Source organism: Mus pahari, chromosome 6 (genome assembly GCF_900095145.1).
Source record: "Mus pahari chromosome 6, PAHARI_EIJ_v1.1, whole genome shotgun sequence".
NCBI classification, from domain to species: domain Eukaryota; kingdom Metazoa; phylum Chordata; class Mammalia; order Rodentia; family Muridae; genus Mus; species Mus pahari.
The window spans coordinates 101,818,859-101,845,275 of record NC_034595.1 but is presented as its reverse complement, the minus strand read 5'-3'; the positions used below and the strand labels follow the sequence as shown (position 1 = coordinate 101,845,275).

Here is a 26,417-nt window from a genome sequence, read left to right as displayed (position 1 = left end):
ACTCGTAGCCACTCTCCTCTTAAACGTTGCAGTGGCAGAGAGGGGGAACTGCGCAGGCGCCCGCTGGGCGGTCCGTACCATTGCCTGAGGGCGGAGAGGGGAGACTGTCAGAAGCGGCTGCGCAGCTCATCACCCGGGCCTGGGCGCAGCCGGACGTGACGCACACCGAGGCGGAAGCGAGGGGGTGTGCGCAGCTTCAGCGCGGACGGCGCGCATGCGTGCTGTGTGCGCGTTGGCGTGACGGAGCCGGGAGCGGGGTTCCTGCGGACTGGCTGTGGCTTCGCGTGGGTGGAGGAGGCGCGGCTGCAGGTCAGCGCCCGGGGACAGGAGGCCGGGCTGTGGCCCGCCCGCTGCCCCGGGAGGGTCCCGGCCCGGCGGGCTCGGGGCGGCGGCCGCAGTGCTTGCCGGGCCAGGCTCTGCGCCGCATCCTCCCGGCGGCAGCGAGCGCAGTTACTGGAAGGCTTGGCCAAAGTTGTGATGCGTGGGGAGCGTGCAGGGAAAGCCCGCGGAAAGTGCTTCAGGGTGGCGGCTAGCGGCTCCCGGCCGCAGCAGGGCTGACCGCCTAAATAGTCCATCTTTATTAATCATTAGCAGTGTGGTCAGAGCTTTAGCACCTCTGGACTCCCCCAGCCTGGTCTGACATTTTAGCAGTTTACTGGAACATCAACAGGAACAAAACCTTCAAAATTTACAAGTTGATGTTTTACCAGTGGAATTCAGGATTTGGGGTTTTTTATTTGTTTGTTTTGTAATAATCGGACTTGATTTGGGTTTTTGTTTTGTCTTTGGGTTTTTTTTGTTTGTTTTTTGTTTTTGTTTTTGACACAGGGTTTCTCTCTGTAACCTTGGCTGTCCTGGAACTCACTCTGTAGACCAGGCTGGCCTTGAACTCACAGATACTCCTGTCTGTCTCTTCCTCCCAATCCCTGAGGCTAAAGGTGCGCGCCCAGCTCGCTCGCTCCTTCTCTCTTTCCTTTCTTTCCCCTCCCTCCCTCCCTCCTTCAGAGTATTTTAAGAAAACCAGCCTTTCCACAGAGTGACTGATAGCAGAGCCCGTATGTGACCTGTCTTTGTTAGAGATTGACCCTAGAAAACACAGTAAGGGAAAATGCAAACAGTGCTCACACACATTGGCAATCCCACACTTACTGTTTTTAGAAAAAGATTTATTTTTGATATATCAGCGTTCTGCCTGCATATATGTATGTGCACTGTCTGCAGAGGCCAGAAGAGGGCGCTGTATCCCCTGGATCTGGAGATGCAGACAGTTGGGAGCAGCCCAGTGGGTGCTGGGAACTAAACCTTGGTCCTGTTCTCTTAGCTACAGGCTACCCACCCCAGCCACCCTGTTTACATCCCGGGATTAGAGCGCGCTGAAACTCCGCCATGTAAACCAGTTTTAACCTAAGCGGCTTGCTTTCATTTACCCCAGCCTGTCACACAGAAGTTATTTACACTGCATGAACAGGTGGTTGTTACAGTGGCAACATCTTGAACACTTTTTTTTTTTTTTTCCTGTTTTTTAAGTCTTTAAGAAATAGAAATGGCTTCCAAAAGAGCTCTGGTCATCCTGGCCAAAGGAGCAGAGGAAATGGAGACAGTGATTCCTGTGGATGTCATGCGGCGAGCTGGGGTGAGTTCCCCTCCTGGGCTAGCCCTCCCTGGTTTAAAACGAGGGGACACCAAGTCACTTTTACTTGTTTAATGTGTGTGAGCTGCATCCCGTGGTGCAGATGTAGAGGTCAGGCTGGGCGCTGTCTTACGTGTTAGCCTGGGCATGTAACCCGGCATGGGATGCACTCGGGTTTGCCAGGCTCACCCTGCGCATTTCCTCACGCAGGCCTGGCAGCAGCATGGTCAGCTCTCTGCCTCTTTTCACAAACCCCAGGCAGAGATGCTCGGCAGCGCCGATTTCCAGTTAGAGCAGGGCTCAGACCCAGGCAGCCTCTTCATACCCCGCTCTCCAAAATTTCCTCATTTCACATTGCTGCACAGTTGGGACACCATGGGAAAGCCACCGCCCCTCCCCTCCAGTAACAGCCTTATGACACTGGAGTAAACACTTGAAGGCTTTGTCTTTTGTGTGTATATGAATGCTTGCCCGCATGTTTGTTCACCACACGAGAGCCTGATCCCCTGGAACTAGAGTTAGAGGTGGTTGTGAGCCACCGTGTCGGTGCTGGGAACCAAACCCCCGGTGCTCTTAACCATGGGCCATCTCTGTACCCTCTTTAATAAATATTCTCTTGTGGGGTTTATTTGTGCAAACGTGAGGATGGTTTTTCAGGCTCAGCACCTGAAGGCAGGGTTGCTGGGCCAGGACTGTGTAGTCACCATCACTGGATTCTGACAAGTCATCTCCAGTGCGCTAGCCTGTTCTCCCCCCAGCACTGTAGGGTGTTTCCTGTGCTTCGGGGTCTAGCAAGTGGCAATGTCACCTACTAAATGTTTTATAGGATAAAGTGTTCAGTTGTTTGCTGTTCACTTCTACTTTAAGAAAAGGCTATATGGTTGGAATGGTAACGCCACCCTCAAACGGTGGGTTGTTATTAGTATGGTCTGGTAACTCATCTTCCAACTCAACATTTGCGGAATAGAGGGTGTTCCAGCCAGGCAGAGCCAGAGTAGTAGGGCTGTTCCAAGCAAACCAGAAGAGACCGGGCATTATCTGCCATTGCCTGGGCTTGGTCTTGTACTCCCTGACAGGTTACTTACAAACCACAGAATGGGTGTCAGGGTGCTGCCCCCCGAGTCTGTGTGCTTTCATGGTCTTGAACATCTGCTCTTCTCTAGATTAAAGTCACTGTTGCTGGCTTGGCTGGCAAGGACCCTGTGCAGTGTAGCCGTGATGTAATGATTTGTCCAGATACCAGTCTGGAAGACGCAAAAACACAGGTTTGTTTTGTCCGCTTGGACTCTTTCTTCTTGGAGTTTATTAGTTCTTTGAACAGCTTTTGGCTGTATCTGTGACTGCAGTTAGAACAGACTTCCTTTAGGAGAAGGACTTGGCCTGGGGGGACGGACTGGATCCTGTGTCAGGTGGGTGGGATGGGCAGGGTGTGGCTCAGTGGGAGAACACTTGCCTAGTGAGGCTGTGGTTCTATGCCCAGCACCGTAAAGACTAAATAAATGGCACGTATTGCAGTGTATACTATTATGATAGCGCCCTCTCTCTCTCTCTCTCTCTCTCTCTCTCTCTCTCTCTCTCTCTCTCTGTTCTTTTTAATTTCGGCAAGTTTAAACTTAATTAGGTTTCTTGGATATTTGAGTTTAAGTCACTAGAATACTGTGATTTTTCTATACACAAAGGTTTTTTTTAAAAAAAATAAACCAAAGATTTTTTATTATTATTTTTTGTTTGTTTTTTGTTTTTGTTTTTCGAGACAGGGTTTCTCTGTATAGCCCTGGCTGTCCTGGAACTCACTCTGTAGACCAGGCTGGCCTCGAACTCAGAAATCTGCNCTCCCAAGTGCTGGGATTAAAGGCGTGCGCCACCATGCCCGGCAGATTTATTTATTATTATATGTAATTATGTTGTAGCTGTCTTCTGACATCCCAGAAGAGGGCGTCAGATCTCATCAGAGATGGTTGTGAGCCACCATGTGGTTGCTGGGAATTGAACTCAGGACCTTCGGTAGAGCAGTCAGTGCTCTTAACCGCTGAGCCATCTCTCCAGCCCTCAAAAAGTTTTATAATGCTATTTTTTTTTCCTTTGCCTTTTAATATTTGGGTGGTTTTTTTGTTTTGTTTGTTTGTTTATTTGTTTAAACTTTTAAAAATCACTACCTGGGACTGTAGAGATGGCTCAGTGATTAAGAGCACTGTCTGCTCTTCCAGAGGTCATGAGTTCAATTTCCAGCTACCACATAGTGGCTCACAACCATCTGTAATCGAATCCGATGCCCTCTTCTGGTGTATCTGCGACAGGTTGCTCATATACATTAAATAAATAAATCGTTTTTTAAAAGTAGTTTTAAAAAATCACTACCTGTATTTCTGTTGAAAAAGTCACATGGTGAAGACATTTATATATAAAGTCAGAGTGGCACACTCCTCTTTTCTGTCTTCTCTTTTTTTTCTTTTATATTTATTTATTATCGTGTGTAAGTACATTGTAGCTGTCTTTGGACACACCAGAGGAGGGCATCAGATCGCGTTATGGATGGTTGTGAGCCACCATGTGGTTGCTGGGAATTGAACTCAGGACCTTCAGAAGAGCAGTCAGTGTTTTTAACCGCTGAGCCGTTTCTCCAGCCCTGCAGCCCTCTTTTTCTCAGGCTGGTCCCTGTCAGCTACTGGGCGTCTTTTGTCTGCAAGCATCTGTGGTGTTGGTGACTTTACATGCAGATCTGTCTTGCTGTAGATGAGTGTGGTGGCTCTCCAAGGCTGTGCTCCGCACACGTTCTTCTCCACCCGAGTGCATTTGCACTACACGTGCTCGCAGGGCCTCCTCTCAGACAGTTTCCATCACAGAGTTTCCTACATTTTAAAAAAGACACTGTGTGTGTGTACGCGCACACCCAGGGAACAGGGTAGGGTGGTAGGTCCTCTGCAACTGGAGTTATAGACAATTGTGAGCCACCATGTGGATGGCAGGGAACTGACCTTCAGTCCCCTGGGGGAGCAGCCAGAGTTCTTGTCTACTGAGCCAACTCCCAGCCTCATAGTTGCTGCAGTTGTTTTTTTTAGGTTTTTTTTGGTTGTTTGTTTGTTTTGGTTACAATGTTCCACCAAAGGGACACACCTTTATTTATCTGTTTCATTTTTGGGTGGTTTGTTGTTGTTTTGAGACACAGTCTTGTGTACCTGGCTGGCCTCAAACTTAGTAGCTGAGGGCAGCCTTGAACCCTTGACCTTCCTGCTTCTACCTCCTTCTATGGGTGTGCACTACTATGCCTAGGACTTAGTCATTTTTGTTGTTAGAGAGTCAAACCCAGGGCCTGATGCATGCTAAGAATGTGCTCTACCACAGAGATACATATAACTCCACTCCCCCCCACCCCAGACACACATACTGTTCTTTGACAGATACTGGGCTGCCATTTAACACTGTAAAAATGAAATGTTTCCTTTTATTTCCCAACTCGCAGGGACCATATGATGTGGTGGTTCTTCCAGGAGGAAATCTGGGTGCACAGAATTTATCTGAGGTAAAAACTGCACGGTCATGCATAAGCGAAGGGCTTGTGAGGAAAGTCTCCCAGCTTCTGTTTTGTTGTGTTGCATTTGCCCTGGTGTGCTTCAGGGGTGTGCTTCAGGGGTATGCTGGAGGCACAGGAGAAACTGCAGAGGTTGGCTGTGAGTGTCTCCCCCTGCAGAGCACAGGTCTGAGGACACTACAGCAAGGTTAGCCAGGTTGGTGGACCAGTGCTGCACACAGGCTTAGCGAGTGTGGACTGGCGTGAGGCTGCAGGGTTCCCAGCTGCTGCAGCAGTGGAGGGGGTTAAGCCTAGAAAGTGCTGCCTGCTCTGTCGAGGGTCCAGGACAGCTACGGGACCACAGTGACAGTGTGAACACAGGATAGCATCAGAGGTAGCCATTTCTTTGTTTCTAGCTCTATGTGAAGAGTCCTGCAGGAAAGGAGACAGGAGTAGGGAGTGGGCTGTACCTCCTGGGGTCTCTGCCCTCCGCCATCTGAAGCTGCTGAACCCTGTGTCCCCTTGCTTCTGCCTCTCCTGGAGCACAGGACAGGGTTACGTGCCTTGGTGACATTGCTTCTTCCTTCCCGTCTTTATTGTGGTGGGCCTTTCTCTTGGGGTGAGTGCCATTGACCGGGCTTAAGAACACAGGCACATTAGGAACCTGGTCACTTTTGTACTAACTGGTTAGAGTGCTTTCTGGGAAACAGCTAGAAGTGAGTTGAGGTGGGAGTGACGTCCCAGCTCTCCTGTGAGACACTGTCCCGGTGGTGACTGGGTGTTTGGTTCTCTCTCTAGTCGGCTGTGGTGAAGGAGATCCTCAGGGAGCAGGAGAACAGGAAGGGCCTCATAGCTGCCATCTGTGCGGGTGAGTAAGTGCGGGCTGTGGGGCTGCAGCTGGCGAGGGGCTGGCCTGTCTCTGGGAGCCTGACTGCACACCGCTTGCCTTCAGGAAGCCAGAAGGCGCTCACACTGGCTGTTTGGTTTGGGTGGCATGAACTGGTGTCATGGCAGCACTGAGCCCAATTGTTGAGCTGTCTGTCTGTCTGCCCTAGGTCGCTAATCTGTGAAACTCAGTGTTTTCCCTGTTTGGTTGACCTCAGGGAAAATACGGCTTCTGGAACCCAGCACACAGCTTGTTCCAGCACATCTCTGTGCCAGCACTTAGGCCTGCCAGGACAGTCAGCAAGAATTTGACCAGCACAAATGCCACAGATTTCCCTGGCCTCGCCTGCCTCTGGGTGCGCGCTGAGTCTTGGCTTGAGTGCTCTTAAAACCCCTGGCTTCACATGAGGCCTCTCGTACATATCCTGAGCCTTGAGACTGTCACAGCTTGCTTCCTGACCCATTTCAAATCTTTGATGTGGCTTTACTATCAGGTGATGTTCTGGCATCTGGCGTCTTCCTCGTTAGATGCCTTTTAAGTGTGTCACAGAACAAATGAATCAGTGACTGAAGGAACGGATGGTTTTGTTTGGGGACCAAGGGCTGTCTTAGCTCTGGTGCCCTTGCTTCCCCGCAAGGGACAAAGCAGATCCTGTAGAGACATCTGTGGCTGTTCTGTCTTATTGAAATGACATCAGACTGTCAAGAGCCATCCTTCAGGCAAGGATTGTACTATCCTCCCCTGTTTTAAGATTCTCCCTGGGAGCTGGAGAGATGGCTCTGCAATTAAGAGCACTGACTGCTCTTCCAAAGGATCCGGGTTCAATTCCCAGCAACCACATGGTGATTCACGGCTGTCAGTAACTCCAGTTCCAGAGAATCTGACACCCTTGTTCCAGTGCATATAAAATAAAGTTAAATTTTAAAAAATTTCCCCCTGTTTGGGTTGGCTGGGAGACCAAGCTGTAACTGCAGTGCTGAGGAGGGAGAGGCAGGAGTACTGTGAGTTCAAGACCATCCTGAGCTACATTGGAGAGCCTCTCTCCACAGAAGAAAAGAAAGGAGGGAAAACACATGGGAAAAAGTTCTATAAGTTCCCAGTTTAGGACCGAGCATAGCTGAGCCGTATGTGCCTAGTATGTGAGAAGCCCTGGGCTCCATTCAAAACTGACATACAAAGCCATTCTAACTCTCTGAAGTGACAGAGGTTGTGGGCATCAGAGAATGCCAGGATTGCATGCTTGAGAACACACTAGAGAGCCACTGGGAGCTCCCACAGCTCTGACTTCTTGCCGTGTTGAGGCCCAGGGATTTCTGGTTGGTTGGCGGTCTTGTATTCCCTGTAGCCTGAACTGTCCCATCGGTGGGCAAGAAGTCTTCAGGGGGCCGGTGTCCTTGGCTAATCTGGGAGACTGGCCTCCCTAGGGTTTGCCTGGGTTTGTTCCTTAGACTTGGCTGAAGGTAAACTGCAGTGTCATCGTGTTCCGTGTCGCTGACTGGAACAGCAGCAGCTGACTCTCTCACTTGTGCACAGTCAGACCCTGGCCCTCCTCCGAACCAAGTCACTGTTAAAAAAAGGAACAGTACTAGCAGACTGTCCTGTGTCACTGTCTCAGAATGATAAACAGAAAAGTGGGGTGGCTCAGGCAGGTAGTGGAGCTCTGTGATGAAGCCTGTCTTCAATCAGCAGCCAAGAGTGACCTTGGTGTAGTCAGGAACTCCATTGTTAGCATCAACCTCGGTGCTGTTGAGTCCAGAAGAAAGTCATCGCAGGGAGGCTTTCCTGAGGGGGAGACACAAGGAGCTTCGCTGAGTCAGGGAGAGAAGGAAGCTTGCAGGTGAAGCTTGTGGTGGTCAGAAGCAGGGAGTGTAAGGATTTACCGGGAACCAGGACACCCAAGAAGTTGTAGTTGACGGGTGTTCCTCAAGTGACCACCAGGTGGCGCTATAGGAAAGGGTGGGGGTCGGTCTGTTGCCTTGCGCTTGCTACGGGTTCCCAGAGATAACTTTTGGCATGGCTTTCATTAGAGGCTAAGATAATGACAGTGGTAAGTTGTTTTGTCTTAATTTTCAAATCAGGCCTTTGACCATATTAGTTAGTTGCTTACTATGACAGGAAGGCGGCCATGCACATCTTGCCAAGGGTGCTCACAGGGCTCATCTCGTTGTGTTTAGGCAATGGGATTTAGAGTCGCGACTATTCCGACTCCTCGGGTGTTTGATTTAGAAGAGTACTTCTTCTGGTAAACTGCTTTGTTTCTTTGTTTCTCTGGGGCAGAGCCCTCTTTGTAGTCCTCATTGGCCTGGGGCTTGCTCTGGAACTGAATCTGTAGACCAGGCTAGCCTGGAACTCACAGAGACCCGCCTGCCTCTGCCTCCCAGGTGCTGGGGTCAGAGGCGTGCGCCACCTCACACGCTGTGTTTGTGTTTTACAGCACAGGTTTTCTCTTTACCCTCTCATCCGTGTATATACATCTTATTCCTAGGTCCTACGGCTCTGTTGGCTCACGAAGTAGGTTTTGGATGCAAGGTCACAACACACCCACTGGCTAAGGACAAAATGATGACTGGCAGTGAGTATATCCCTACCTGTGCTTCTCTGTGACAGAATCCTAGCCAAGTGGAGGGCTCCTGGCTCTGCACACACTTGTCAGTGGCACCAGCCCAGGCTGGCGCAGGAACATCCCAGGCTCAGCATGGGGCACCAGACCCTGATTCAAAAGTGGGGAGGATTATGAAGTGCGAGTTTAGTAGAGTAGTGTTTTTACCGAATCCCTGACAGCAGCCCAAGAGTTTAAACCCTGACAGACAGCAGTTTCAGCAAATGCCTTTGCCCACAGTCCACAGTGCAACAGACCTCTGGGGAATGTCCTCAGCGGTAGGCCAGCTTCCTTGATGATGCGTTTCCTTCCCAGCAGCTAGGCATTTGAGTTTTATTAAACCTATAAAAGCAATTTCTCTTGGTGGTAAAGTGAGCAGACAGGGTGGGAGGGCTGGTGCAAGGCCGGGTGCCCCTCCCCTTCCACTTCCCTCCTTCCCGCCTGTCAGTAAGGCCTGTGAAGTGTCTTCTGTGACTCCAGAGCTCCCCGGTATCCTTTCTAGGTAATCTTTTATTCAGATCTAGTTAGGCCATTCTGCAACCTGCTTTTGTGTTTGAGATGGGACCTCACTGTGTTGCACAGGTAGCTTTGACCTGGACTGAAGCCATCCTTCTGCCTCAGCCTGAAGTAGCAGGGCATGCCGTATGCCATCGGAGGCTGTATCTTCTCACCTTAACTTCTTTAGCTTTGGCAGGTTGGCTTCACCGCTAGTGGGATTTCCTGGGTCTTGTGTTTCTTTGGCTCCTGGCTGTGGGCTGTGGTTGGTTTCTGCTTTTGCCTGTGTGAACCCATGCTGTCGAGAAACTTCTTTAAGTTACTGTTTAATTTTCAGTTACGTGTGTGCATGAGGAGGTGTGCACAGAAGCCAGGGGAGAATGTTCTGTCCCCTGTGAGCTGAATTACAGGCAGTGGTGAGCTGTCTAGCGTGAGTGCTGGGAATGGAACCTGGGTTCTCTGGCAATAGCAGAAAATGCTCTAACCACTGAGTCATCTCTCCAGCCCCAAGACAGGGTTTCTCTGTGTAGCCCTGACTGTCCTGGAACTCACTCTGTAGACCAGGCTGGCCTCGAACTCAGAAATCCGCCTGCCTCTGCCTCCCAAGTGCTGGGATTAAAGGCATGTGCCACCACTGCCCAGCTGAGAACATTCTTGAATACATATCTGGGCATAGCTAGAGCTCCCTTTTTGAAGTAAAATAGTATACCATGCAGTTTTTAAAAATTAGTACCCTTTTTGTTTTAGAGGCTAAGGTTCAGTAGTAGAGTGTGTATTTGGTGTTCATGAAACACATGGGGTTGCTCTGTGACTGCACTTCTGCATGTTCTTAGCTCTGTCCCAAGTGTTGTGTCCCTGAAAGCCTGTTGCTCTGTTTCAGGTATTAAAACTGGTTGAAACCACTCTGTTATGAGCTCTGGCTCTTGGGAGTTGAGTTTGTGTGAACCTCAGGAAATGAAGTCAGGGTGGAGAGGATGGCATGAACTCAGGTTGCGCTGTGTACCGTGTGCATAAGGGGACAGAGCAAGTGCTGGTCCTATGTCACCTGAGCTTCTGAAACATGGATACTGAGGGCACACAGTAGGACCTCAGTTTACACAGTGACCAGCTTACCTGGAGCCTACTGTGCCTTGGCAAGGCAAGGAACCCGGTTCCCCTCCCCTCCTCTCCCCTCCCCTCCCCTCCTCTCCCCTCCTCTCTGTATAATGCAAGGCTCTCCCACCCGTACATCATTGCCAGGGTCAGTAAGTCTTGGTTTTAGGACACTGTTTGGCCATTGTACCCCTTGAAAGCAGTCTGGGGGACTGTAGCCACCCTCCACGTGACTGTTGTAGGTAAGGCTCTTCTGGGGGCTTTGTAACACTTGGTGGTTTTCCCCCTGTGGCAGCGGCAGGCTCCTCAGAAGTGTGTTGGACAGCAAGGCCTGCGGGGCAGGCTGAGGAGGCACCGTGCCCAGAGGCTGACTGCCTTCTCTTGAAGGATCAAGGGCCAAGGATTCGGGCTCGCTGGGCTTTGGGTCTCTATGGAAACTGCTCTGCAATGGTGTTCCCTAAGTGTCATAGACAGGCCTAAGTAGTGAGTGCCTTTTCTCTGAAGAGATTCTTTCTTGTCTGCAAATTTATCCTGAACGCCAAATCCCAGCCCTCTTCCTCCCCCCCCCCCCTCCACCGCAGCCCTGGCTGCCTCGGTACACTCTGTGAGGCTGTTCCTCACTGTGGCCACTAGGTGGAGGCCGTGGATAAGTAGTAACCCTGTTTGAGACCTTGAAACTTCCCCGGTAGGCCGAGCCTGGGTTCCTAGTGTTTGATTTAAAGGTCTTGTCCTGGTTTAGCCATCAGAGAGTAGGGCTGGGTGAACTGAGACGTCCCTCCCAGTGGCGGTCTCTGTTTCTTTACCGCTCTGTAAGTGGGAAGTTTCTGGCATGTTCCGTCTGGTCAGCAGATGCAGATGCAGTGAGTTATGGATGAGATAGGGAGGCAGGCTCCTGGTGTGGCTGGCCTGCTTGGAGGAGAAATGTGCTTCTGAGGGCTCTCAGTGAACTCTGGATGTCCTGGGTTCTTCGTTTCTGGCAGAAACAGGGTACGTGAAGCTGTACCCAAGCATCTCAGGTTGGGGCCATGTTGGTGCTTCCCACAGGGCTGTGTGTGGAGAGCCATGATCATCCTTTTCGCCTGCCCCTCACCATCAGCATGTGAACCTGCTCCTACAGGAGCCCTTGCTCTGGAAGCCCTCCCGAACTCTGGCTGCCCTTCCTTCCCAACATCCATTTCTTCCCTAAGGTCTGCCCCCAGGCCATCCCTTCCTCTGCTTGCCTCTGTGCCAAGGCCCAAGCCCAGATATCCTGGGCAGAGGGTCTCCTACAGGTACCTGAGAGAGCAGGGTCCTCTGCACAGCGCCCTCAGTGCTGAAGGAGACAGAGCGGCCAGGGTGAGATGCTGAAGCGGGGCCCTTCTTCAACAGTGGGTAGACTGCCTGGGGGGCGAGTCAGGCACTCTCACCCTGGACTGAGACCTGCTCCCGTCTTCTGGTCAGAGACTTTGAATAGCAGATAACCCAAGAAAGCAAAGTGCCCCAGCTGCTGCGGGTGCTGGAGGGGATGAGAGCTGCCGGGACAGGCAGCAGGCCCCAGCTGTGGCCTCAGCAGGCCTCCTGCTCCAGGGCCACACAGGATTGGCCTACGGGCCGGATGCTGGGAACAGGTTGGGCTCCTGGAAGGCAGCTCTGGCCTGTGGGGTGGGGATGTGAGATGAGTAAGACCCCGGAGGGCAGGTGGGTGCTTGGAGCCTGGGTCTGGTCCTATGGAGACACAAGGTGGGGGAGACCTGGGGAGTCTTGGTGGAGCCCACCACATTGTTTCAGGAGAACGGGGAGGCAGAGGAAGAGACCTCATGTGCTGGTCTTGTGTGGTCTGAGGCTGCGGAGGATCAGGCAGTCTCTGTCCTCGCCACTGCCCTGCCTCTGACATGGCGCCCTGGCCTGTGGCAGCCCTGTGGCAAACAAAGTAGGCAGTGGAGAAGTTCATCAGTGCCCGCAGAGCTCTCTCCCATGTGCGCTGTTGGTCCCTTCCACCCACCCTGAGGTTGTCCCCACTGTCCCCACAGTGTGCGGTAGCCTGGAGGGCTGAGAAGACAGACCTCGGGAACAGCTGCAGTAAGACCTTTGTTTCATGTACTTACTGCAGAGCAGGAATGGCGGCAGCAGTGTGTGCGAGGTTCTCTGTGGCCACCAGAACCTGGAGTGACTGTGTCTGCTCCCTGTAGGTCACTACAGCTACTCAGAGAGCCGCGTGGAGAAGGACGGTCTGATCCTCACCAGCCGTGGCCCGGGGACCAGCTTTGAGTTTGCGCTGGCCATTGTGGAGGCTCTCGTGGGGAAGGACATGGCCGACCAAGTGAAGGCACCGCTCGTTCTCAAAGACTAGAGCCCAGGCCCTAGGCCCCACGCCTGAGCAGGCATTAGAAGCCCACTGGTGTGTGTGTCCACAGCCCAGGAAACCTCAGGAGTAGTATGTGAAGCAGCTGCCATGTGGGGCTCTCACCCTGGGTCCGTATGTTTTTGAACCTTGCAGGTAGAATAAACAGTTTACCAAGCTCCTGACAGCTGCCTTTGTGTCCGGTGTCTTTTGTGGTATTATGGGGTGGCTGCATTTGCGGGTGGTTGCTGTTGGGGCAGCTGCGGGCTAAAGGAGCAGGTCGGCCCCTCCCAGCCTCTGATGGAGGGCGCTTCCTAGGCATCACCGGGCTCTCACTGAAGAAAAAAACATACTGGGTGGTCCTCATCTGCCCTGACCATATAGCCCAGGCTAGGCTGGTCAGTGGACAAGGCTCAACTTGGGTATTCTCTTTCCCTGCTGGGGTAGCTACGAAGGAACTTAAAGCTGTAGTACTGGCGGCCTTCTTGTCACTGTGAAGAAAGAACACACCTGCAGTCCTGAGGAGGACCTGGCAGCTCCTGTGAGGACAGCAAGCTGGAGACTGCACATTGTGTGAGACGGGGACTCACTATGTAGCTCTGGAACTAAGTGTGTAGAGCAGGCTGGCCCCACACAGCAGAGATGCACCTGCCTCTGCCTCGAGTGCTAGGGATAAATGCACGCTATGATAAACACTAGTGAAAATAATACAGAGGGCTGGGCAGTGGTGGCGCTCGCCTTTAATCCTAGTCCTTGGGAGGCAGAGGCAGGTGGGTTTCTGAGTTTGAGGCCAGCCTGGTCTACAGAATGAGTTCCAGGACTACATAGAAAAACCCTGTCTTGAAAAAAAACAAAAAAACAAAACCAAAAAAATAATAATACAGAGGATGCTGAGAGAGAAACAACGGGGGGACTTCATTGACGTGGTGGTGGTGGGCAGCCTGAGGACTGTGCTTACTGTGGGGGTCGGGCTGGGTGTAGCGGGGCACTGCTTTGACCCTAGTACTAGCAAGGCCGAGGCAGGAGGATCGTCCACAAGTTAAACTCTCACAGTGAGCTCAGAGACAGCCATGGCTACAGCAGGACTTTTCATTCAGCCCCTCATCCACTGAGTAATGTGTGCCAGGTCCGGGGAGTCAGTCTGTGGGCTCAAGGCACACTCCTGTCCTATGATGAAACATGGTGTTTCCTGCCTGCTAGCACAGGATTCCCTGAGTCTCCGGGAAATCTGAGAACGAATAGGCTGGTCTCTGGTAAGAGGCCTCAAGCAAAACTGAAAAAGCACGGCACAAAGGCCAAGCAGCCGGTGAATGGAGGCTAGAGAGGTGACCAAAGCTAGCCAAGGAGCCGGTGGAGGCGGTCCAGTTGCCAGCCTCGCCATAGGAGCAAGCAGCACCCTGGCCGGCTGAGGCAGGGTTAATGGCAGTGGAGAACTCAGGCCTGGAAGGCAGTGGGAAGCCACTCACATTTCAGCAGGTAGAGGAGATGGCAGACACAGGGTGAATTTGGGTTTCAGCTTGAATTTGAGGTACCTATAAATATACTTCATACGGTCATGAAAACCAAAGGCCAGGGGTGGTGGCTGACATTTGGAACCCCAGATCTGAGGTTGAGACCAGCCTGGGTCACATGGTTCCAGGCCAGCCTGGGCTAGAGTGAGACCCTTGTCTCTGGACACATCCCGGCAGTCACAAACTGTTCTCTGTAAGTAATTTACTGATGGTGATGACCGTCCTCAGACTCCAGATCCCAAGTAGCTTCCCCCCCCCCCCGCAGTTTTCTGGAATGCCATGGGGGTAGGGGGTGTGCTCCTGTCCCACCCTGGAGCAGCAGGAGGTGACTGGACAGCCAACCCTGAAAGAAAGCTTTGAAAGTGGTATCGGTCTGCACGTCTGGACACATCTGGAGTGTGAAGTGGGCTCCTCCAGGAAGCTAGCTCATCAAACCCTCATCTCTGGCCAGTTGTGGCCTGCTGGCTCTGGGGTTGATAAGCCCTGTGCTACTCTGCAGTGCTAGTCCAGCTTGCTTCTCTCCCACAGGTGGCTGGGGACCTGGAACTGAGGGGGTGGGGGAGGGGTGGGCGTGGCCCGTCAGTGGGCTGCCTCTTTCTCAGTCTGGAGTGGCTCAGAGTGACACCTTGGTGTCTTGTCTGTTCGATCCTTTTTTTTTTTTTTTTTTTTTTTTTTTTTTTGTAAAACTTTGTTCACCCCGGAGTGCTATAGTGCAGCCACCCCAATGCCCCAAGCCTGTGCTAGGAGAGGCTGCTCCCACCAAGTCCAGTCCTGACCCTTGCCCGGAGCTCAGCTCCTGTGACTGAAACAAGATCATCTTCCTGGGGCCAGGCACTCAGAGCCTTCAGCCAGCTGCAGGAATGGCTTTGCTCAGCTGAATTCTGAGCCAGCTCTGTGGGCTGCTGGGGGTGGGGGTGGCAGGGTGGTAGGGACCGTCCATTCTTTTCTGGGTGCAAAGTGGTATCCCACAAGAGGAAGACTCGGCACTTTTGTACCTAGCACCTAAGGGTGGGGGCCCTTCTGTTGGGAGTGGCCTTGGTACCTGCAGTTTCCTCCTATTGGTTTTGTAAAGACAGCTCAAAAGTGCTCCTGCGTCAGCCAGAGTGCTGGGCTCATAAGTGTCCTCGACATCCTTACCCCCAATACACCAAGCCCGGGTTTGATCCCTAGAACCACAAAACAAGCCAACGAGAGTTGTACACGCATCTAACTCCAATGGAAGGTAGGAGAATCAGAACTTTTAGCTACATATCAAAATGAGGCCAGCCTGGAAAGCCAGGAAACCGAGTCTCAAAAGGTGACAGAAAAGTCCAGAGAGGCCTGGCTCTGCCCGTGAGTGATACAGGTACCAGCTCCATCCTGCAGCTCAGCTTGTCTGGCAACCGGACAGAGAGCCATCCATTGTGAAAAGAAGACCTTGCCTTAGAAGTCGTGACCCCATCTGTCCTCTGTCATGGTATGTTACAAAGGCCACAGGATGCAGCGAAGCACATTTCTTAAAGCGTTTAGTGTGTGGTCAACTGTGTCATCCTGGAGGCTGGTCCCTTGTTCCACGTTCTACTCATGGCCCACAGAGGATGGCGAACATTAACTTCCAAAGCTCGTTCTGCAAAAGCCTTTGGGATCTTTGTAGGAATTTGTCTCCCATTCGCCTTGGTCAGTGTACAGCAGCCAGGCCTGAGCCCCCATGGAACTAGAGAGGGAGGGCCAAGGGCAGGAGCCCTTCCAGTCACCTGGGGGCTGCGAGTACATTTCCCTATGCTCAGTGTTCCCTGGGCGGGGAGCCCTGAGGTAACCTGAACAGTTCTGAGCCGCAGCACTGAGAAGGGGTCAGAGTTGAAATTCCGAATAAACACCTTCACCATCACCACCAACACTTCACTCATCTGCTCATGAGCTTTTATGTCAACTTGACACAAGCTAGAGTCATTTTGAAATAGGAAGCTTCAATGGAGAAAGTGCCCCCCCACACCCCAGACTGGCCTATGAGCAAGCCTGTGGTACGTTTTTTTCTTGATTCATATAAGAGGACTCAGCTACCATGAGTACCGTGGGCCATGCTACCCCTGGGCTGGTAGTCCCGGGTTGTATAAGAAAGCAGACCGAGCAAGGCAGTCGGCAGCACCCCTCCATGGCCTCTGCGTCAGCTCCCGCCTCCAGGTTCCTGGTTCCCTGCCCTGCTTGAGTTCCTGTCCTGACTTCCTTCAGTGAGGGACTGGGCTGTGGAAGTGTGAGCTGAAAGAAACTCTTTCCTTCTAACGGTGCCTTTGGTCATGGTGTTATATCACAGCGATACAAACCCTAACTGTGACAAGTTGGACCCGAGCTGTGGGGTGTTGCTGTGACAGACCTGACCGTGTGTTTTGGGAGGATTGTGGAAAGATTTTGGAACTTGAGGCCGGGAGAGCCACGAGTGCTCGCATCTGTCTCATTGGGCCGTTCTGAGGGAGCTCGGCATACTGGAGGATTAGGTGGTGCACCTGAGAGCAGCTTGGCTGGCGAAAGTTCCAGTGGAAGCTTGAGAGTCCCTTAAAGACTCTCTCCGAGCCGGGTGTGGTGGCGCACGCCTTTAATCCCAGCACTCGGGAGGCAGAGGCAGGTGGATTTCTGAGTTCACAGGCCAGCCTGTTCTACAGAGTTCCAGGACAGCCAGGGCTACACAGAGAAACCCTGTCTCAAAAAAACAAACAAACAACAACAACAACAAAAAGACTCTCCCTGGGTCACTGCTTATTTTGAGTTAGGAATCTGTGGTTCTGGTCAGCTGGGGCTGAAGAATGAGCTGTGATGAGCAATAGACCAGCCCCACTGAAGTGAACGAAAACCTGACTGGTCTGAGACGATTGGCTGAGAAGTGAGCTGGTGGTTGTGAAGAGACCACAGCATGGAGGATGGCAAATCCAGATGCGTTTCCTTAGGGTCAGCACACAGAAGCTGTGATCCAGAGGGGATCAAGGCTGCGTCTCACGCTGCTATTTGAACTTGCTCATGTGTAGGAGTCACCCAGGTGGTACTGGTTTTGAAGACATGAAGAGGTCATGGGGAGCAGCTGCGGCTTTGTGTGGCAAGGCCTGGAGTCCCTATAGAGAGCCCAGGAGAGGTTGTCAGTGAAGGTGCAGCCCGGTGGGCAGTAGATGCCCCAGGATTGAAGGGGTCATGGATACAAGTTGAGGCTTGGAACCACGTGGCAGGGTTAGAGTTCCCGAAAGAGGCCGGGAGAGGCTATGGGTGAAGGTACAGCTGGTTGCAGGACCCCTCCCCCCATGTTTTGGAGATGTCAGTACCATGGAATGGCCACCAAGGACTGTGGCAGTGGTGGCACGGAGCCGGCCTGTGCTTAGGAGACAAGCTGCCGTGACAAGCCCTTTGGAGCCCAGAAGGTCGTGAGAGTGGCGAGTGTGACTCTGAGCCTTAACATTTGGCTGTGCTTTGACCTGACTGTGCCCTGGTCCCACCCTCTCAGAATCAAAAAGGATTTCACCTGCTTTGATTTTTCTCTGCAGGAGCCCACAGCTGAAAGACTTTAGAGGTTTGGAGAGGTTGTGGATATCTTAGAAAGACTTGAGTCGGGTGTGGTGGCTCACACGAGGGAGGCAGAAGCAGGTGGATTTCTGAGTTCAAGGCCAGCCTGGTCTACAGAGTGAGTTCCAGGACAGCAAAGGTTACACAGAGAAACCCTGTCTCAAAGAAAGAAAGAAAGAAAGAAAGAAAGAAAGAAAGAAAGAAAGAAAGAAAGAAAGAAAGAAAGAGAGAAAGAGAGAAAGAGAGAAAGAGAGAAAGAGAGAAAGAGAGAAAGAGAGAAAGAGAGAAAGAGAGAAAGAGAGAGAAAAAGAAAAAGAAAAAGAAAGGAAGGAAGGAAGGAAGGAAGGAAGGAAGGAAGAAAGAAAGACTTGAGCTTTGAAGAGACTCTGGACGTTTAAGGAGATTGGACTTTAAAAGTGTTTGACTTTGTAAAGCTGGGACTTTTTGTTTGTTTGTTTTTCTTTCTTTTTTGTTTTTTCGAGACAGGGTTTCTCTGTGTAGCCCTGGCTGTCCTGGAACTCACTCTAGGCCAGGCTGGCCTCAAACTCAGAAATCTGACTGCCTCTGCCTCTGCCTCTGCCTCCCAAGTGCTGGGATTAAAACGCGTGCACCGCCACTGCCCGGCTAAGCTGGGACTTTTGAAAGTTGGGATGGTTTGTATTGTGATATTGATATGAGATCTTGGGAACGAGGAAACTCATGGTTTATTTGTGATGTGCTTGTGTGACAAGAAGTCAATTGAGCAAGCCATAAGCTGTGTTCTTTCCTAGCCTCTGCATCAGCTCCTGCCTCCAGGTTCCTGCCCTGACTTCCCTTGGTGATGGACTGTGTGACCTCCAGGTAAGGGAAATAAATTCTTCCCTTGGTCATGGTGTTTCATCGAGGCAGTAGAAACCCTGACTAGGGCAACTATCATCATCCCTGTTACTGGATCCTTCCCCCCCACCTTTCCCTCTCCTCCTCCCCCTTTCACTGAGTGGCCCTGACTCAAACAGGCAAGTTTTTGTGGCTGCTGTTTTTTTATTTTTAAATTCAGTTTGTTCGTAGAGGTTTTTTAGGTGGCTTAAAATTAAAATCAGAGGGACTAAGATTAGATGGCTCAGCACTGGCTGCTCTTGCAGAGAAACAGGTTTAGTTTCCGGCACCCGCATGCTGGCTCTCAACTGTCTATTAGCTCCAGTTTCTGGGGATCCGACGCTCTCTCCTCCAGCCTCCGTGGGTACCCGACATGCCTGTGGTGTGCATATACATGAGTGCACGCTGGCAAAAGAAGGTGCTGGGGAGAAGAAGTGAGAGGGACTGGATCTGTCCTGTGGGATTTGTGACTTTGGGGGGGGAGCTCTTTTGCACCCATCTAGGCAGTGACTGGGAGACTCGCACCTCGAAAACTGCCTGAGCCCCTGTCTTACCATGCAGAATACTGGACCCAGCTGGTACGTGGTGGTGTCAGACCAGTGTCCCAGAGACCTCCTTTCTGCGAGGAGGTTTTCCTGGGCTGGCAAGCCTGCAGGCTGAGTCGTGCTGTGTGGTCAGTTTGCATACGCTAGTGGACAGTCAGCCCTAGGAGCCACGTGGCGAGGCTTGGTCCCTTGTCCTCAGCTTGCAGCCACCTATCCAGGAGGAAAGGAAGTGTGCACAGCTCACGGGCGAGAATGAGGTCACCATATCAAGGACTTGGTTATGCGGCCTTCTGCAGGAGCCACAGCCACTCCCCGTACACTTACAACAATTATCCCTGGTGGCAGATAATACCGTGGCATTTAGTCTGCAAGACATCAGCTCAGAGTCGGTCTTCGAGCACTTGAAGATATTTTAATTATACACATACGTCTGTAGAAAGATCTCAACCTGTGAAAGCTGTATAAAGCGAGACTTGAAATGTCTCCTTCCTCCCCGCCCGTGTCCTCCCTCCTCTTCTCCAGGCAAGCCCACCTTGTCCTCCTTCCGGCCTCTATGAACTTAGAAGGCGCGTAATGGTGCGAGTTTTGACCCACACGGGTTGCGCTCTTTTCTGCATGTGTGGACATATTTATTTTTAAATGCGTAAACAATGGGAGCCATTGTGTACACTGCTTTGCAAACTGGCTTGTTTTACAACTCAGTATGACTTGGACGTGTTCCAGGGTCAGACTGCCTTTGCATGAGCGTGGGGGAATATTTCTACGGGACACCTATGCTGTCGTGTGTTTAACCGAACTTCTATGAATGGGTTGCTCCCTTAAAATCCAACACGCTGATGGAAAGACAGAGAAATCAAGCCGGATCGACCTGAAAACTTCCTCCAGGTGCAGTGCTTTCTGCTGTGCAGGCCTCTGGGGAAGAAATCAGGAATATCACAGCACGCCCTTCCTGCTACAGTACTGACCTGCCGGTCAAGATGAGCCGTGAAGGTTACAGGGAAAACCAAACGATGTGGCCCGCTCAGCAGGGGAGAATTCCTGCTTGACCCCGTGAACCTGGACCAAAGCCCATGGCTCCAGAGGTTATAGGCTGTGGTGGAGCAAAGTGCTACTGTTTTGCTAACCAGAGGGACGTGTTGTCGGACTTCCTTTTAAATATTCATGTTTATGCCCCCTCTTAGTTAAGGTTTCTATTGCTGTGATAAAAGATCGTGGCCTAAAGCGCCTGGGGAGGGAAGGGTTTACTGCGGCTTACACCCCGCCCACCACGCTCCCTCACGGAGGGAATGATGCTGGAACAGAACTGAGGCGTGAAAGCAGACCATTTACTGGCCTGCTCTAGCCTGCTCACCTACTTTCTTACGGGAGTCAGGACAGCCTGCCCCAGGGGGTGGGGTGGGGTGGGGGTGGGGGGAGGGGGGAGCTGAGGTACAGAGGACAGAGGAAAACCTGCAGAGGTGGGGGCCCAGTGACTGAGCCACCACGCTTGGCTGTCAGAACTTGCTATTCTTATTCTTGCCTTTCTGGGCTTTTTCTGTCTAAAACTAGACGCTTATCTCATTAATTTTGAGATTTTCCTTCTCAGCTGGACTGTGGGTGCGCACATTTTTAATCCCAGCACTCGGGAGGCAGAGGCAGGCAGGTCCTTGAGTTGGAGGCCAGCCTGGTCTACATACGGAGTGAGTTCCAAGACAGTCAGAGCTACACAGAGAAACCCTGTCTCCAAATAAATACATTTACATTAAATAAATGAAAGGATTTTCTTCTCTTCTAAGGTAAACATTCAAAGCTACGTTTTATATGACCACATGGGCATGCACATGCAATTCTGATTATTTTCAAGTTGATGTAGACTTTGTTTTGTTTCTATAGTTTTAAAGTGTTCCCCTGTGTTCTGGTCTCTGACTTGAGTATAAACCAGTCAAGGAGCCTGGCCGTGGTTCTCTCGCCTTTACAGTAGGTCATTTTGGTCAGTAGTCCCCTGTGTGGTAGGGAAGAACAGGCCTTCTCCTGTCCAAGCTGCACCAAGCCCTGGGGCAGGGGAATAACTGGAACCTCACAGGGCAGCTGGGAATGGACCACTTTAGGCAGCTGCCTCGCAGTATCTGAAATCAGCAAGGATCAGCGAAGCAATCCACCCTCCCCCGAAGACCTCCTACAAGAATGTTGTAAGACCAGATTCACCTCTGCTCTGCCTGGTCCCCTGACACAAGAGCCAACTGTGTCCTGAGACCTCCTCTCTGTAGTAGCCCTATGGCAGGGGTGAATATGGCCAGAGTCGGGTGGGGGTGGGGGTGGGAAGAGCATGCACATGACAGAACATCATGTACAACTAAGACATGCCGATTTAAACAAACAAACCTTCAAATAAAGAAATGGGAGTCTCAGGATAGCACTCTCTGGTTGGTGTTCTGTTTGTGACATCCTAATAGTGGGAAATGTTTTCCATCTTATTTATTTATTTATTTATTTATTTATAGACATGGTTTCTCTGTGTAGGCCTGGCTGCCTGGCCTGGACCTCAGGGATCCGCCTGCATCCAGAGGGATTAAAGGCCTGTGCCACCACCACCTGGTTTCGATCTATAGCTGCCCCCACCCATTCCAGGTTCCAGGCTCTAAACTGTGGGGCGGGGATGAGGTGGCCTCCAGCTGTTCCGCCCTGACTCCTCTGGCCTCCGGACTTAACCAATGAATAACAAATGTGCTTCACCATCTGAGGAAACAGATTTTAAGTTGTGGCCCCGCCCATCCCTAGGGAAGCCTTAAAAATAAGGGGCTTCTGCCTCTTCCTCACATCTCTTCTCCTTCCTCCCTACCGCCCCCCTTTTATGGGAACCATGGTTCTTATGGTCACCTGCCACCCCCCAGCTTTCCTCCCACCCCGCCCCATTAAAGCTCATTGTCTGGAGGGTAATTTGTTTCAACTCCTTTCCCCAGCTTCTTTCTCTGCTTAATACTCAGAGTGGCTCTCCTACCCCCTCTAGAGAGGAGAAACGTAAATATCCATCAGCTGAGTGTTGGGTAGCTAAGTCCAAGTTTGCTTTAAAGAATGAAGTCAGGGACTGGAGAGATGGCTAGGTGGTTAAGAGCACCGATTGCTCTTCCGAAGGTCCTGAGTTCAAATCCTAGCAACCACATGGTGGCACACAACCATCCGTAATGAGATCTGACGTCCTCTTCTGGTGCATCTGAAGACAGCTACAGTGTACTTAGATATAATAATAAATCTTTAAAAAAAAAAAAAAAGAATGAAGTCAGGCAGTGGTGGCACACGCCTTTAATCCCAGTACTCTGAAGGCAGAGGCAGGAGGATCTCTGAGTTGGAGGCCAGCTTGGTCTACAAGCTAGGACTACACAGAGAAAACATCTTTCCAAAAGATTGAAAAAGCCATTTCTGGCTACTAGGGTGTTGTAAACAGGACACCTGCCAAAGAGCCCAGATTATTGTTTTGTCATGACATTTTCTTTTTTTTTTCTTTCTTTCTTTCTTTCTTTCTATTTATTTATTTCCGTATACAGCATTCTGCCTGCATTTATGCCTGCAAGCCAGAAGAGGGCATCAGATGGTTGTGAGCCACCATGTGGTTACTGGGATTTGAACTCAGAACCTCTGGAAGAGAAGCCAGTGCTCTTAACCACTGAGCCATCTCTCCAGCCCCCGTCATGACATTTTCATACATGTACATGCTTCCCGATCACTTTGGCCGTATTCACCCTATCACTCTCTCTTCCCCTCCTCCCATACTGTTACTGTGCAGAGGAGGTTGAAAGACCCCACTGGCATTTGACAGTACTTCTCCGTGGGTCCTCGAGCTCTGGCTTTTGCCCATCAGCTGTGGTTTCAGAGTCCCAGTGAGCACAATGGTAAGTCTCAGTTACCACAGCTTTGGAGTGTACCTCCCCCACACCAGACATGTATAACTTTTTGTTTTTCTCAAGTCCCTTTAAAACCTTCCCTCCCCGAAGCCATACCACACTCTGGTGTTCACTCTGGTGTCACCTACCCTACCCACTCCCACGGGCTGAAGATCAGGTTGGCCTGTCCCAGGGTCCAAGGCTATGATTTTACCTGCGTGGGTTTAACTCATTCACTAAATCCTAGTTGGTAGGACTTTCCCTCCATTTCTTCATGGGGGTTTTGATTTTTCAGCCCAGGCCTGGCCTCTGCCTTCAGAGGTTAAGGAAATGAGGTTAGATAGGAATCTGCATACCTGTGCCTGCGTCTCAGGCTGCTGAGGCAGCCAGCCAGGTTGCTTTTGCTTCCACGGTTTCCCCAAAAGGTTTAGGATCTCAATCTTATTTTTTTCTTTAATGGTAACACATCACCACCAATCAGAATACTTGATAACAGTTTCTTTTTTAAATGCACATTTGGTGTCTGGCCTACATGTACGTCGGTGTAAAGGTGTCAGATCCCCTGGAATTAGAGGTTTCTTTTGTTTTGTTTTTTGGTTTTTTCGAGGCAGGGTTTCTCTGTATAGCCCTGGCTGTCCTGGAACTCACTTTGTAGACCAGGCTGGCCTTGAACTCAGAAATCTGCCTGTCTCTGCCTCCCGAGTGCTGGGATCAAAGGCGTGCGCCACCACGCCCAGTGGAATTGGAGTTTTGTAGACAGTTGTGAACTGCCATATGAGTGCTGAGAATTGAACTCCTATCTTCTGTGAGAGCAGCCAATGCTCCTACCTGCGGAGCCATCTCCTTAGCCCCCCCCCCCCCAGTCTTACTTATTTCTGTCCCCTGCAGCTGCTTTCTTCATATATGGGTGGAGAGGGTGGCAAATTCAAAGCGGTCGTTGTTATGACCGGTGTATGTTATATAGCATATGTATATGTTATATATATATTACAGACACAGTAAAAGAAAGCATCAAATCCCATTACAGATGGTTGTAAGCTACTGTGTGGTTGATGGGAATTGAACTCAGGACCCCTGGAAGAGCAGTCAGTGCTCTTAAGTGCTCTTAATCACTGAGCCATCTCTCCAACCCCCAAGGTCCCTTACGTTTGGCCATCCCTTTTTAAATGTTTTTTTTTTTTTAAATGTATATACAGGGAGAAAGGTTTTTCAGTAGGGTTTTGTGGTGGAAGAGAACCAAGGCACATTAGGCACAAGGAATGGCAGAGATCAGACCACACAATTGACACATAATATGCTAGAGATTTATTGGTGTGATGGTTTGTACGGGCTCAGCCCAGGGAGTGGCTCTATTAGAAGGTGTGGCCCTATTAGAGTAGGTGTGTGTCTTAGTTAGGGTTTTACTGCTGTGAGCAGACACCATGACCAAGGCAAGTCTTATAAGGATGACATTTAATTGGGGCTGGCTTACAGGTTCAGAGGGTCAGTCCATTATCATCAAGGCAAGAGCATGGCAGCATCTAGGCAGGCATGGTGCAGGAGGAGCTGAGAGTTCTACATCTTCATCTGAAGGCTGATAGTGGAGGACTAACTTCCAGGCAGCTAGGGTGAGGGTCTTAAGCCCACACCCACTCCGACAAGGCCATACTTCCTAATAGTGCCACTCCCTGGGCCAAGCATATATAAATTATCACAGTGTGTCACTGTGGGCGTGGGCTTTATGACCCTCATCCTAGCTGCCTGGAAGTCAGTCTTCTGCTAGCAGCCTTCAGATGAAGATGGAGAACTCTCAGCTCCTCCTGCACCATGCCTGCCTGGATGCTGCCATGTTCCCACCCTGATGATGATGGACTGAACCTCTGAACCTGTAAACCAGCCCCAATTAAATGCTGTCTTTATAAGAGTTGCCTTGGTCATGGTGTCTGTTGGCAGCAAAAAAACCCAAACTAAGACAGAAGTTGGTACTAGGGACTGGGGTATTGCTGTGATAGGCCTGGCCATGTTTTTGTTTGAAAGAATGTGGATTTGGGAGACTTTGGAAAGCCATGGAATGTTTTAAGTGGGGCTTAATTAGCTATCTATCCTAGTAGGAATATGGAAGGCTTTGTTGCTGTGAGTGATTTGAACTGTGCAGACATGGCCCAAGAGGTTTCAGAGGAGAAGAACTTCAGTATGTACCCTAGAGACTGTTTTTGTGGTATTTTGGTGAAGAATGTGGCTGCTTTTTGCCCTTGTCTAAGAGTCTGCCTGAGGCTAAGGTGAAGAGACTCAGATTCATTGCATTGACAAAGGAAGCCTCAGAAACACCCATCATGGACTTTGTTCTTTGGTTAAGTCTCATGAAGAATATTTTAAACAAGCATGGCAAGCTGAGAAAGGAAAAATATAAAATATATGACTCGCGTATTAAAGGGGCACCAGAAAGTGAAATGGAGCTGAATCCCATGTTCAAGGAAATAACAAAATAAGGGAGTGGGACCTTGGGGGAAGATCCTACCCAGCTAAATTTAGATCCAGGCATGGTGGTACACAGCTTTAATACCAGGGGGCAGGCATGCAGATCTCTGCGTTCAAGGTCAGTCTACAGAGCAAGATTCACAACAGCCAAGCTTAGGCAGTGAAGAAGTTGGAAAAAGGAAGAGAGTGATGTAATAGAACAAGGGGCCATGTTCCAGACCCTGCAAGCAGCAGAACTAGGCAGCTTCGACCATGTGGCTCTGGCGTTAGAGTGAAAAATAGAAGGGACTGCTGGGACAATTGATGCTGGTTAGCTGGAGCTAAGAAATTAGTGGTGATTAAGAAGAGACCAGCATTACTAAGGTGAAGTCTTCTAGGAAGTGTTCTCTGAGAGCACAAAGACGCTGTGTTCCAGAGGTACCGAAGGCTGTACCTTGTGCTGCAGCTGGACGTGGTAATGTGTAAGTCACCCAGCTGATACTGTTTTTTTTTTTTTTTTTTTGAGACAGGGTTTCTCTGTGTAGCCCTGGCTGTCCTGGAACTCACTCTGTAGACCAGGCTGGCCTCGAACTCAGAAATCCACCTGCCTCTGCCTCCCGAGTGCTGGGATTAAAGGCGTGGGCCACCACATCCGGCGTGATACTGGTTTTGAAGGCATGAAGGGGTCATGCAGAACAACTGAGGCTTGGCACTGTGAGAGACTATGGGAGGCCACTGGTAAAGGTTGCAGTTGAAGACCCAGAACTGAAAGGGTCATAAAAAGGAGCTGAGGCTTGCTTGGCACCATGAAGAGAGCCTATGAGAGGCTATTGGTGAAGCCTAGTTGCAGCAGAAGATCCCTGTGTATTGGAAATGCCAGTACCATGGGATGATCACCAAGAACAACAGCAGCAATGGAATAGTCAACTTGAGCTTCGAGTGCTACAGAGGGCAGAGCTGGAGGAGTCCAGAAGATCATGTGTGGATCCCAGACATTGAAACAAAAAGCTGTAACATTGAAGTTGCCTTGGAGACCCAGAAATGTTTGAGATGCCAGAGCAGTGGGCTCTCTGCTGAGGAACGTTGCTAATAGGGAGTGGAACCGCCCAGGAGAAAGAAGTTTGTTGCAGTCAACAAAGATGAAAAAGGAGTTGGAGATGT

At 50.8% G+C, this 26,417-nt stretch overlaps 1 protein-coding gene across 1 annotated transcript; it reads left to right on the top strand.

Annotated features, from left to right (window-relative positions):
* Positions 1-201: 201 nt before the first annotated feature.
* Park7 (Parkinsonism associated deglycase) lies at positions 202-12,720 on the top strand. Its single transcript, XM_021200793.2, has 7 exons — positions 202-309; positions 1,528-1,633; positions 2,794-2,895; positions 5,091-5,150; positions 5,937-6,006; positions 8,510-8,596; positions 12,379-12,720. The coding sequence occupies exons 2-7, from the start codon at positions 1,544-1,546 to the stop codon at positions 12,537-12,539; spliced, it is 570 nt and encodes a 189-aa protein (XP_021056452.1). The 5' UTR covers positions 202-309; positions 1,528-1,543; the 3' UTR covers positions 12,540-12,720.
* The last annotated feature ends 13,697 nt before the right edge of the window (positions 12,721-26,417 follow it).